Source organism: Schistocerca gregaria, chromosome 3 (assembly GCF_023897955.1).
Source record: "Schistocerca gregaria isolate iqSchGreg1 chromosome 3, iqSchGreg1.2, whole genome shotgun sequence".
Lineage (NCBI taxonomy): Eukaryota > Metazoa > Arthropoda > Insecta > Orthoptera > Acrididae > Schistocerca > Schistocerca gregaria.
The window spans coordinates 958,474,850-958,489,067 of NC_064922.1; the positions used below are offsets into that span (position 1 = coordinate 958,474,850).

General features: G+C 45.3%; 1 protein-coding gene across 1 annotated transcript in view; it reads right to left on the bottom strand.

Moving 5' to 3' along the window:
* Positions 1-1,441: 1,441 nt before the first annotated feature.
* Positions 1,442-14,218, bottom strand: part of LOC126355729 (dipeptidase 1-like) — a 1,497,236-nt gene continuing 1,484,459 nt past the window's right edge. Inside the window, exon 14 of the mRNA XM_050006099.1 lies at positions 1,442-2,063. Within this exon, the coding sequence (XP_049862056.1) occupies positions 1,968-2,063 (96 nt within the window). The 3' untranslated portion in view covers positions 1,442-1,967. The remainder of the gene's footprint in view (positions 2,064-14,218) is intronic.

Consider the following 14,218-nt stretch of genomic DNA (forward strand, 5'->3'; position numbering starts at 1 on the left):
AAAAGAATACTTTAATCCAGTCAACGAAAAACCGTGTGTCAGATTTTTAGTTCCATTGCTTCAGATGAAGCAGGTTCTTCAGATGAGGCTTACTTCAGCTTGTAGGGATATGCGAATCCATTAACAAGAGTTAATGTCGCAGCCAGTATTTCCGGCCCAGACGTATTTTGCCCACGGTGTGTAAATAAGAGTATTAATACGTACTGGGACAGCTTCTTCTAAAGTAATACATTCACAGCTAGGAATTAACCTTAAACTTAAAAGTACCTACGAAATACGTCCTGTGCGAAGATCCCTTGCGATATCCCAATAACATAGTGTGAGAGAGAAGCTGAACTTATAATTTCTGCTAAGGATCCTCGTACTGCGCGCCGATAGTGATTTTCCGGGCACTTACCTCAGTAAAGAACCGCGAGGAAGTGTTCTTCTTCTGCATCTCACATATAAAATCTAAATAAGGCTGAAGGATGTACTGCAACATGTTCAATATCACTTTCCTTGTGAAATGTATTCTTTGTTATACAGTTACTTCATTTCTGTTCAAAGGATCCTTCATGGCGGTACTTGTGCTTGGTATAACAGAAGCTGAAACAACATCTCACTTACCATTCTTCTCAATTAGCCTGCTGCTTTCATAAGTGTTTCACTATCAGAATAGCGTGCTTTGCTTGCAGTAAAGCTAAGGACATGTATATTAAATATGAATTTTAAGAGATATTATTTCATGGTAAGAATTACTTCAATTGCCCTTTTATATTTTAGTTTGTTTTATCTTAGCTTTGTGTATGTGTGATCGTGTCTGTCCGTGTGTGTGTGTGTGTGTGTGTGTGTGTGTGATAGAGAGAGAGAGAGAGAGAGAGAGAGAGAGAGAGAGATTTTGAGGTGCACTTAACAGAGAATATAAGACCGTATTGCTTGTAGAAATGGATCGCTTGTATAAATGGATCACTGGTCAGAAATCATCTGTTTCCAACAGTCCCATGTTCCAGCATAATTGTCGTAGAGGGGTGTGACTATAATGTAGGTTAAATGTTTATTTGATACTGCAATAGTGAAGCCATAGTCAGAGTACATAACTTTTTTTTTTAAGAAAAATTTTATGTACTGTGACTATGGCTTCACTATTGCAGTGTTAAATAAAGATTTAATTATACAATAGTGTTTTTATCTTTAACTCAACATCAGGTTTTTTTCTTAAGAAAAGAAAAAAAACACAAGAAAACCTGACAATGTTTCCCTAGATACAATTTAAATCCCGTTTATGTGGTCGTTAGGTTTCAAATGTTTGTAGCAGGCAGCACGCGTTAATTGAATTCGGCATTGAGATAATCTGTAATGGAAAACAGCAGGTTATGTTGTCTTCTTTCCTCCTGGAATACCTTTTGCATAGCTTCACAATAAATACATACAAGGAAAAGTTTCACTTTTATTTTAAACACTAGACTGCATGTTGATCATTTACTAAACAATGGTAACGTTACTGTACATCGTTTATTTCGTTCGTAAACTCCACAATGCAAACAACAACAAAAGGATACACCGCACGTGTTAAAGGAGACGAGCGCTCAAAGCTCAAAGTTACCGTGTATTGTGCATCGACGAGATGTGATCAGTGATGTTTGCTGTGACATGGCACAGAGGGTGTGTCCAAATTTTTTGGCGTTTGTTTACAGTCCTCTGGTGCGTGCTATTTCGCAGCAGACGCTATATCGTGAACCTATTGTTACCTAAATGAATATCACTTGGAATTTTTCTGTAAAATATGGCAGTGAGTGTACGTGTGTACAAATTCGTGTTGGAAGATTGCAAGAGTCGACAGTGTTTCGAGGTTCGAGTGGCCGCCGATCGGCAGACACGGTCGCTTCGCTTCGCAGCACTCGGCAGTGTGTCCGGCTGGCGGCACTTTGGTCCGAGCTGCCCCCGGGGGCGGCGGCCGGGGGCTGGGGGCGGGGGCGGCGGCCGGCGCGTCAGGTGCCGGGGTAGCGGCAGTAGGTCTTGCCGTCCAGGTCATCCATGGAGATCCAGTCCTCGGTGGGGCCTCCCTCCGACCAGTCGGCGCGCACCTGCCACACCGCGACACCAAAGTGGGACCAGCTTCTGTCCTGGCAGCAGCTCCAGTACAAGGCATCGCCAACACATTGATTGCTTTAGACTAAAATATTTAAATAAACCTGCAACAGCCACTCACATCTGACAAAATGTGACACTCCGTTTCTAACACTAATCGCTACTTACAGATGTTACATACCACTAACAAAGGCTAGAAAATACACCTCTCAGAGGAACTATTAGTATTTACCCACACCCTTATTTCCCCTCAATGCAATCTAAGCGAGCAGCTGGAGCTAGCCCATAAACAGTTTTTAAATATTTCCAGAATGAGATTTTCACTCTGCAGCGGAGTGTGCGCTGGTATGAAACTTCCTAGCAAATTAAAACTGTGTGCCCGACCGAGACTCGAACTCGGGACCTTTGCCTTTCGCGGGCAAGTGCTCTACCATCTGAGCTAGCGAAGCACGACTCACGCCCGTTCCTCACAGCTGTACTTCTGCCAGTATCTCGTCTCCTACCTTCCAAACTTTACAGAGGCGAAAGGTAAAGGTCCCGAGTTCGAGTCTCGGTCAGGCACACAGTTTTAATCCGCCAGGAAGTTTCTAAATAATTTCCTTGGTCTGTTCACAGACTCCAAACACAAGCAGGACCCCTAACAGTCACAAATCGTTACGAAAAATCTGTTTAAAATGTTAGTAAAAACTATAATGGTGCACATCAGTTTTGCTATCATCCCACCCTCCAACTGTGTTTTTTTCTGGAAGTAACTTATAAATACATTGGACGATCAAAAGGTCAGTATAAATTTGAAAACTGAATAAATCACGGAATAATGTAGATAGAGAGGTACAAATTGACACATATGGATGGAATGACATGGGGCTTTGTTAGAACCAACAAAATAGAAACATTCAAAAAATGTCCGAGAGATGGTGCTTCATTTGATCAGAATAGTAATAATTAGCATAACAGAGTAAGACAAAGCAAAGATGATGTTCTTTACAGGAAATGCTGAATATATCCACCATAATTCCTCAACAATAGCTGTAGTGGAGGAATAATGTTGTGAACAGCACTGTAAAGCATGTCCGCAGCTATGGTTAGGCATTGGAGTCGGGTGTTGTCTTTCAGCATCCCTAGAGATGTCGGTCGATCACGATACACTTGCGACTTCAGGTAACCCCAAAGCCAATAATCGCACGGACTGAGGTCTGGGAACCTGGGAGGCCAAGCATGACGAAAGTGGCGGCAGAGGACACGATCATCACCAAACGACGCGCACAAGAGATCTTTCACGCGTCTAACAATACTTTTTTTTGTTCTAATAAAATCCCATGTCATTCCAAACATGTATGTCAATTTGTACCTCTTTATCTACATTATTCCGTGGTTTATTAAGTTTTCAAATTTATACTAACTTTTTCATCACCTGGTATTTACTCACACCGTCATTTCACCCCAATGCATTCTAAGCGAGCAACTGGAGCTAGCCTAATACAGTTTCTAAGTAATTTCCTTGTTCTGTTCACAGACACGAAACACAAACAGGGCTCCTAATAGCCAATACTCTGTACGAAAAATCCTGTTTAAAATGTCAATATAATCTGTAAAAACATGAAATATCATGGCGAACAAATGTTTTGTTCTCATCCCACACTCCAACTCTATTTTCTTCTGCAAGTAACTTATAAACTGTGATCAAATTATGTATACATAAATGTATGTACGACATGTACGTGGGTCACTCCAACTGAAATGCTCACTATTTGTTTAAAATCCATCTTTTATTCTACATGTTTGAAAGTTTGATACTGTGAAGATACATCCTTTATGAACAATATTTTCATTTCTCCACACAATTTCCATCCCTCTCAACTGCCTTACGCCAGCTTCGAACCACCGCCTGTATACCCGCACGGCAAAATTCTGGACCAACCTGTTGGAGCCTCTGTTTGGCAACGTGCACAAGTGAGTCATCACCTTCAAACCTTGTTCCGCGAAGAGTGTCTTTCAGTTTCCCAGAGAGATGACAGTCACATGGAGCCAGGTCAGGACTGTAAGGCGGGTGTTTCAGTGTTGTCCATCCGAGTTTTGTGACCGCTTCCATGGTTTTTTGACTGACATGTGGCCGTGCATTGTCGTGCAACAGCAAAACATTCTGCTTTTGTCGATGTGGTAGAACACGACTCAGTAGAGCTTGAAGATTCTTCAGTGTCGTCACATATGCATCAGAATTTATGGTGGTTCCACTTGGCATGATGTCCACAAGCAAGAGTCCTTCGGAATCGAAAAACACCGTAGCCATAACTTTTCCAGCAGAAGGAGTGGTTCTGAATTTTCTTTTTTCTTGGTGAACTTGCATGATGCCACTCCATTGATTGCCTCTTCGTCTCTGGTGAAAAATGATGGAGCCATGTTTCATCGCCTGTCACAATTCTTCCGAGAAATTCATCTCTACCATTCTCGTACTGTTCCAAAAGTTCGCTGCATACCGTTTTTCTTGTTTCTTTGTGAGCCACTGTCATCGTCCTGGGAACCCACCTGGGACAAACCTTTATTAATGCCAACACTTCCAGTATTCTGCAAACAACGTAGCGTGGCAATTCGTTCACTGTGATGCGTCTGTCAGCAGTCACCAGTCACCAATTTGTTAACCCTCTGCACATTGTCTGGAGAGCGTGCAGTACGAGGCCTGCCGCTGCGAGGACAATCCTCAATATTGCCGTGCCCGGTTTCATCACGTAACCTGCTTGCCCACCGACTAACTGTACTGCGATCGTCAGCAGCATCTCCATACACCTTTTTCAACCACTTGTGGATGTTTCCCACTGTCTCGTTTTCACAGCACAGGAATTCTATGACAGCACGTTGTTTCTGACGAACGTCAAGTGTATCAGACATCTTGAAGACATTCTGTCACGGCGCCACACACGGAAACCGGTTGAACGAAGTTTGAAAACAAGCGGGAAGGATGTATCTACACACTGTAAAACTTTCACACTTGCAGAATGAAAACTGTATGTTTACAGAAATAGTGTGCATTTATCTAGGAGAGGCGCTCGTATGTATAATCGATTTTATGCAATCAGTTGACTTCACAGTACTTCGTCGAAATTTCCGCTGACTGTTTAAAGAAAAAAAATAACGAAAACAATTTTTAATAATAAGTTTACTGTTAGAGTCCTGTTGTTATGTTGTTATGTTTCAGTATGCAAACCTCACACATAGTCTTTACTCTGTTTAAATCAATGGTCAATAGGAAAAGAATGATATTTCTGTATGTTTCGTTAATGATGATATTTGCACTGTAAACAAAAACATCAATTGTATAGCACATGTGTGACGCTCAACACTCCCGCCACGCATGAAGAGTGCCACATTAATTTATTTGCAATATGTGTGCTGTCTGCAGTTCAACAACAAATACATTGACCTGGAAAACTGCATAGGTCACAAAAAAATAAATGGCCGTTCTACTGCAACTTATCTAAGTGAATACAACTATTTCACACTATATCTAAATAAAAGATAGCACTTTAGCGTGTCTTTATTAATGAAACATCTTATAAAGTCACTCTAAATATTCAAATTCTCTGATGCAGTGTAGGAGCACACCATCCATGTAACTGAAAGTATCAGATATCTTTAGATCGGCGTAGTATCCCGCAACCAGTTGTGGCATTACTATAAAACATTTTAAAAAGTATATGTAGCTGGTTGGGTCATTCATTAACTAAAATATCACATACGTGCAACATACGGGGCAGGAATGAAGTCACTGTGTTTGACTCCCAGCGGACACCCATTAGCTAAGTAGGCGCAGACATCTGTAGCAGCGTACACTAGAGAAGAAGTACAGGCCGTTAAAAAAAGTAATCCGTATTTTGTTAGATGCCTGTGTGGATCAATACCAGACTGAAATGCCCAGTAAATATGGGCTCTCAAATGCATATCTTACGAGTTATTAGCACTTCACTTCGCTGCTGTGTTCTCAATTTTCGTAACCAAGGTGTGCAAGCTAATGGAAATCCACACTCAGTCGAAAAGGCAAACCATCAGCACTGATTTTCAAATAATATGTGGGCAGGAATTATTGGTGATAGACTAATAGGATATTGCACATTACTGTGAGGGGGAGTCAAATCAAAACGTTCAAAGAGTAATAAAAATTCGCCATTTCGCGTCATTTTTTACTATGTTGGCAGTACTGTTACCAGTTTCATGAACTATGCCCTACAGACGGCACCATACAGCAGAAAAATGAAACGATACCACAATACCAGTTCTAAATGGTTGCCCAATTGCGCCATGTACAAGGCTGAAGAGCGTTCAGTCACACGTTTTCTGAGCCATGAAGGAACCTATTGAAATCCATAAGTGAATGAATGCACAATACGGTGATGCGTGTATGTCACTGCAGAAAACGCATGAGCGGTTTAGGAAGTTCGGAAAAGGCGTGACTCCTGAGAAAGATGGTCAGCGCCCGGTTCAGGCACACGGCATTGTGACACCAGAATCTACTGCAGCAGTTGAAGCCGTTGCGATGTAAAATCGTCGTGTGACAATGGATGAAATAGCCGCAAGTCTAAACATTATTGGTGGCTGACGACATCACACCATTCACGAAGTGCCTAAGTTTCTAAAAGTGTCTGCAAGATGGGTGCCACGCCTGCTCAATCTAGAACTGAAACAGTGACGTCTGTGACGAACTTCTGTCGTGCTCATAAGCAGGAGGTAATGCCCATTCCTGATAATCATTAGAGACACTACCAAAAACCCGAAACAACTGTACATTGGCTTGCAGAGTAACTATGTAGACGCAGATGTAGTGGATAGCAAGTTAGAAACGACGCCATTTCCCATCATCAAACCCCATGAAGTTCCGGTCGCAGCCATCTGCCGGCAACGTGTTGCTGACTCTCTTTCGGGACGAAAGAGGCTTGATCTTGGAACAATACACGACTATGGAAGACACCAGAACCAGTGCGTCATGTCTCAGTAAGTTGAGAAATAAGCTTCAGCATGCCATAAGATTAAAGCGACGTAGACTTCTCACTACAATTGTCATTTTCAGCATAACAACGCTTGGCTTCATACTGCCTGTGAAAAACTTGCAGTCATCGATGACGTTCACGTGGATGCTCTGCCTCAGCCGCCATACTCACCATACCTTGCACCCTGCGACTGACAAATATTTGGACCAATCAAAGAGGCGACGGCAGGAAAGAAATTTTCGTTCCGATTAAGACGTACAGCAGGCGGTGGGTGAGTGGCTGTGCAACACGATCGAAATAATTTTTTCCAGAAGAATCTGTGTCGTTCCATCGTGAAGGAAGTGCATTGAACGAAAGGGAGACTATGTCCGAAAACGATGCACTTATGTTTCACATTTGTTCAACAGCAAAAATTTAAAATATTTAATGTTTTCATTTGACTCCTCCTCGTAAACAGGTTGACTGTTGCACTGAATCGTCATTCTCCATCATACGCCTTGCCTCTCCTGCTAGCGGAGGTACCGTTCCAGTAACGCCTGGAGTTCTCGTTCATGCATGACAGAGCACCAGGCACAGAGACATTCCATTTCCAGGTCCAGTAGGTTGGCAACTTCGTTCCCCCAATCTTAACGCCTAAGATTTCTGTTTGTGTGGGCGCTTGAACTCTTTGGTGTGTACAAGCACATGAATGACGTACAAAAGTTGCAGGAACGCTTCATCATTGTTTGCCAGCTCATCCATGACAAACGTGGAGTTTTTCAGAGAATTTGTGCTTCCTTAAGATGTCGGAAAGAAGCACGCCTTACTATGAATGGATACCATATTGAGCACATCCGTCAGCGTTAAGTCATGAATGCAAGTCGTATGTAACAGCAGGCAGGTTACATTATAAGCCCTGCTGTTTCACAGTAACAGGATAATGTTGTATTTTCATTCGTTTGCAACAATCTATAGCAACGAAGAACTTAAACTAGAGGAGATGTACACATACTGGCCATTAAAATCAAAGCATTAACCGAAGGTTGGCTCCGGTAGCGACACCTACAACGAGCTGACATAAGGAAACTTTCCAACTGCTTTCTCATACACAAACAGCAGTTGACCGGCATTTCCTGGTGAAACGTTGCTGTGATGCCTCGTGTAAGGAGAAGAAATGCGTACCATCACGTTCCCGACTTTGATAAAGGTCGGATTGTAGCCTATCATGATTGAGGTTTATCGTATTGCGACATTGCTGCTCGCATTGGTACAGATCCAATGACTGTTAGCACAATATGGAATCGGTGGGATCAGGAGTGTAATACGGAACGCAGTGCTGGGTCCCAACGGCCTCGTATCACTAGCAGTAGAGATGACAGGCATCTTAACTGCATGGCTCTAACTGATCGTGCAGCCGTGCATCTTATTCGCACGTCTCTATCCCTGAGTCAACAGATGGGTACGTTTGCAAGACAACAACCATTTGCACGAACAGTTCGACGACGTTTGCGTGAGCATGGAGTATCAGCTCGGAGACCATGGCTGCGGTTACCCTTGATGCTGCATCACAGAGAGGAGCGCCTGCGATGGTGTACTCAGCGATGAACCTGGTTGCACGAATGGCAAAATGTCATTTTTTCGGATGAATCCAGATTCTCTTTACAGCATTATGATGGTAGCATCCGTATTTGGCGACATCGCGGTGAACGCTAATTGGAAGCGTGTATTCGTCATCGCCATACTGGCGTATTACCCGTCGTAATGGTATGGGGTGCCTCTGGTTACACGTCTCGGTCACCTCTTGTTCGCATTGACGGACGTTACATTTCAGATGTGTTATGACCCGTTGCTCTACCCTTCAATCGATCCCTGCGAAACCCTACATTTCACCAGGATAACGCACGATCGTATGTTGCAGGTCCTGTACCGGCCTTTCTGGATACAAAAAATGTTCGACTGCTGCCCTGGTCAGCACATTCTCCAGATCTCTCACCAATTGATAGCGTCTGGTCAATGGTGGCCGAGCAACTGGGTCGTCACAATACGCCAGTCACTACTCTTGATGAGCCGTGGTATCGTGTTGAAGCTGCATTGGCAGCTGTACCTGTACACGTCATCCAAACTGTTTGACTCAATACCCAGGCGTATCAAGGCCGTAGTTACGGCCAGAGGTGTTGTTCTGGATATTGATTTCTCAGGATCTATACACCCAAGTTGCGTGAAAATCTAATCACATGTTAACTCTAGTATAATATATTTGTCCAATGAATTCCCGTTTATCAACTGCATTTCTTCTTAGTGTAGCAATTTTGATGGCCAGTAGTGTATATCACGTTAATGAAGATGAACAAGTGCTCATACCTCCTAAAGTGAGAATTTCCGAAACAATGTTTAGCGAATTCTTTCTCTTGTTTTGATGCATACTACCGTCTCTCAAACCTATGGAGTACGTTCAACGATCTACATATGAAATATACTCAGGATTTTGTTAACTCTTAACAGCTACACTCCCTTTCCTATTTATACATACACTCCTGGAAATTGAAAAAAGAACACCGTGAATTCATTGTCCCAGGAAGGGGAAACTTTATTGACACATTCCTGGGGTCAGATACATCACATGATCACACTGACAGAACTACAGGCACATAGACACAGGCAACAGAGCATGCACAATGTCGGCACTAGTACAGTGTATATCCACCTTTCGCAGCAATGCAGGCTGCTATTCTCCCATGGAGACGATCGTAGAGATGCTGGATGTAGTTCTGTGGAACGGCTTGCCATGCCATTTCCACCTGGCGCCTCAGTTGGACCAGCGTTCGTGCTGGACGTGCAGACCGCGTGAGACGACGCTTCATCCATTTCCAAACGTGCTCAATGGGGGACAGATCCGGAGATCTTGCTGGCCAGGGTAGTTGAGTTACACCTTCTAGAGCACGTTGGGTGGCACGAGATACATGCGGACGTGCATTGTCCTGTTGGAACAGCAAGTTCCCTTGCCGGTATAGGAATGGTAGAACGATGGGTTCGATGACGGTTTGGATGTACCGTGCACTATTCAGTGTCCCCTCGACGATCACCAGAGGTGTACGGCCAGTGTAGGAGATCGCTCCCCACACCATGATGCCGGGTGTTGGCCCTATGTGCCTCGGTTGTATGCAGTCCTGATTGTTGCGCTCATCTGCACGGCATCAAACACGCATACGACCATCATTGGCACCAAGGCAGAAGCGACTCTCATCGCTGAAGACGACACGTCTCCATTCGTCCCTCCATTCACGCCTGTCGCGACACCACTGGAGGCGGGCTGCACGATGTTGGGGCTTGAGCGGAAGACGGCCTAACGGTGTGCGGGACCGTAGCCCAGCTTCATGGAGAATGGTCCTCGCCGATTCCCCAGGAGCAACAGTGTCCCTAATTTGCTGGGAAGTGGCGGTGCGGTCCCCTACGGCACTGCGTAGGATCCTACGGTCTTGGCGTGCATCCGTGCGTCGCTGCGGTCCGGTCCCAGGTCGACGGGCACGTGCACCTTCCGCCGACCACTGGCGACAACATCGATGTACTGTGGAGACCTCACGCCCCACGTGTTGAGCAATTCGGCGGTACGTCCACCCGGCCTCCCGCATGCCCACTATACGCCCTCGCTCGAAGTCCGTCAACTGCACATACGGTTCACGTCCACGCTGTCGCGGCATGCTACCAGTGTTAAAGACTGCGATGGAGCTCCGTATGCCACGGCAAACTGGCTGACACTGACGGCGGCGGTGCACAAATGCTGCGCAGCTAGCGCCATTCGACGGCCAACACCACGGTTCCTGGTGTGTCCGCTGTGCCGTGCGTGTGATCATTGCTTGTACAGCCGTCTCGCAGTGTCCGGGGCAAGTATGGTGGGTCTGACACACCGGTATCAATGTGTTCTTTTTTCCATTTCCAGGAGTGTAGTTTTTTTTCTAATAGAGATGTGTCTATTTAGACGAATTGATCCATATGAGTGCATGTGAGCGAGTGAAAATTTCATCAGTTGGGACAATATTTTATTCAATAATAAATGTCGTGAACTTGCACTCAGAATTGATATCATGTTTAATGCTTGCTCAGCGGAGCAGGAAGTATTTGCCACTGATCTCACACGAGAAAGTTCAGTATCCAGGGTCTAGCTCTAGATGAATATTTTGTCTTTCCCAGGGATCTGGCCGATGTTTAGCAGTTGAACACTTTTCAGCTATAGTGTGCTCAGGGGAGTGTGACGGAAGAGATAACAACAACGTCTGACTCAGATGCTGTATTTTCGTGATATCACTTTTTAAAGTTTCCTGTGCTCTCGTTTCATTTAACAGGACTCATTTGTCGGCAAAGTATTCGAGTCTGAGTAGCGATTATTTTATATTGCCACGGGATGGAAGTGTCAGACTTTAATATGAACAACGGGAGGATACCATGCCAGTGCCTCATGACAGAGTCGCTGTGAAAACTGAATGGACATTTCTAAACTAAATGCCTAACGGGGCGGCAGTCCAAGTCAGATGTCAGAGAAAGAGAGAATTTGGTTTAAAAATGTAATATTGGTCTGCCTGTGTACTTCTATAGCAAGGCACGTGATATTACAGCACATTATTTCCAGGCGAGCGTTCGAAGTTAGGTGATTTTGGAGAGAGGCAAAAGTTACCCTCATCGCGCTGCCAGAAAGGGAGTGAAGGCGCCGGAGATAAAAGGTGTACCCGACAAAGGCGCAGCCGTAATGCGCCGCCGGTGTTCCACCCCCGCGTTCCACTGTGCCGGTTCGTGGTCCGCCCACGGGCTGCTGGGCCACTCTGCTGGTCCAGTCAGCTGGCCCCGCTTTTCGCTCTCTGTTGGCCGGGCTGAACTCGGCCAGTCCGCAGAGGGATTGTGAGCTGCCAAATCGCCCGTGGCGTGGACGTAAAGTTTCCTCTCCTCTCTTGTCGCAGGCAGCTGGCGCGCTAACGTATTCCCCGGGCACCTCATTTCACAGCCGGCCGAATTCACTTAAGAAACTTTCGCGACAGCTACTGCAGGGCATTTGCCAACAATTTCACTGTTGTGAAACAAGTTCTTGTGGCTGTATATAAAACAGCCTCATCTCTGCTCCTGAAGACGCAGGGCTTCTCGAGCGAAATGTACAGAAAATGTGACAATGTTTTTGTTTTAGCGTCACTGTGTTTATTTCCTTTCCTTGTTCATGCATTTAGAAATGTAAATTGCAAGCCAGAATCTGATTCATATCTGGCATGAGGCAACATGATTTTCTCAGTTGTTGTTCGACATACAGTTTAGGGGCCGGAAGGAAGATAGTCAGTACTCAACTGTATTCCCTCGAATCCCTCTAATATTTCCCTAGTGGTCATTACGCTACATGCACGTTGAAGGATACAATAGAATAACATAGAGATGCATTCCGAATCTACAAAACACGACTTTCCAAAACGCATTGCGCCTTTCCCATCAGTTATTGTTCTTTAATGAACATGGCCGTTAGCGAGTACGGCCCTGCAACAGTTGTCGGAATGCTCCAGACACTAGGAGGGAGAGTTATGGTCTGGGTTTCGTATCCCGCCTGGAGGGCGCCTGGGAGTGCACCTGTGATCTGCAAAGTAGGCGGAATGAAGGAACCGAGTAGGAGCAGAAGAGGTAAAGCACTTGTGTACTGCGTGTAAATTTAAAGACATTTACTATAGGCAAGAACAAGTTAATAAATGGTTACGTAACTTTGCGATGATGAGCTCGTAGGTGCGAAGCCGTATTTTCGTCGTAAGTAGTACAAAGTCTCAGTAGCAAGCCAACGCACTCTGAAGTCGAGGCTATGTCTCCAGGCCGTCTGCTCTTGACCAAATGGGCTGAACGTGGAGCGGCGTTCGTCGAGCACCACAGCGTCGGCTAGGGGGCGCTACGGTCGGTGCAGTTCGTCCGCTCTCGCACTGCGAACCTACGAGCGTGCACCTATGCTGTGGCGTCGGAACTATCGATACCACACTGGGGAACGTTTTCTGGCAGACCCCTGGTGATCTCCTCGTTCTGGAAGGGACAATGGATGAACACAAGTACGCATCTGTCCTTGGGGACAATATCCATCCCGACGTGCAGTTTGTTTTACCCTCAGTACGATCCGACACGTCACACTGCTCGCAGTGTAATTGTTTGGTTCGAAGAGCACCGGGACGGGTTTGCCGTACCTCCCTGGCCACCAGACTCCCAGGACTTTAAGCCAATCGACAGTCTGTGGGAGCACCCCGATCGGGCTGATCGTGCCATGGCTCCTCAACCCAGAAACACAGCCCAGCTGGCCGCGGAGCCGGCGTGGCTCCACATCCCTGTCGGCACTGACTCTCTTCCCGCTCGTCCGCGCCGCAACAGGGGGTTATTCGGGCTCCTAACAGGAGGCCCCACTAATGTGACTGGACCGTGCGTAAAGAAAAGGAAGTGGAGGTTGTCGTGTTGTCAGTAGAGGAGCAGTAACACCGTAATAGGTTGATCAGCAGAGGTCAGTGAGTGACAAGTTGCAGTAATCGTTGGATGTCATCTTAGAAAGAAATCTGTGGGAGCAGGTTGCTCTGCCATATGGTGTGTTAGTGTTTTGATATCGATAAGTTTGGCTTCAGAGATGTATGTTCTGTGACGTCAAAAGTGACAAAAGAAGATTGTCTTGTTTTAGACAGTTGTAAATGTAGCACCCCAATTCATGTCTTATAAAATTATATAATAAAGAAGCTGTAAGTTCTTATTTGTGTGTGTTTACCTTAGTTAGACGCCACCAATAAATCTATCAGACACATTCTAACCCTTCTAAATCTGACGAAGTGGACTGCTGGTGATGTGGTTGTGAAATGAGAACCCGAAGTAATAACCACAACTACACCAAGACGAGGTGGACCTTGTGTACAAATGGACAGTAATCGTAGAACATTTCTGATGGTAGTTGTACAGATTCGCCTATAAGCAGCAGGAGGAACCACTCGTGACTTTCAAAATGCTACTAACCATCCAGCTAGCACAGTGATTGTACGCAGTGAGTCAAAGAAGAATGGTTTACAGTGGTCGATCAGTTTTTCATAAGTCACACGAGTGTGCAGTCATTGCTGAGCGGCGCTTGAGCTGGTGTAAAGAGGGACGCCGTTCAATGGACAGTGGAGGAGAGGAACAAGTGATAGGAGATGTTACGATAAGGGAGTGTTTCT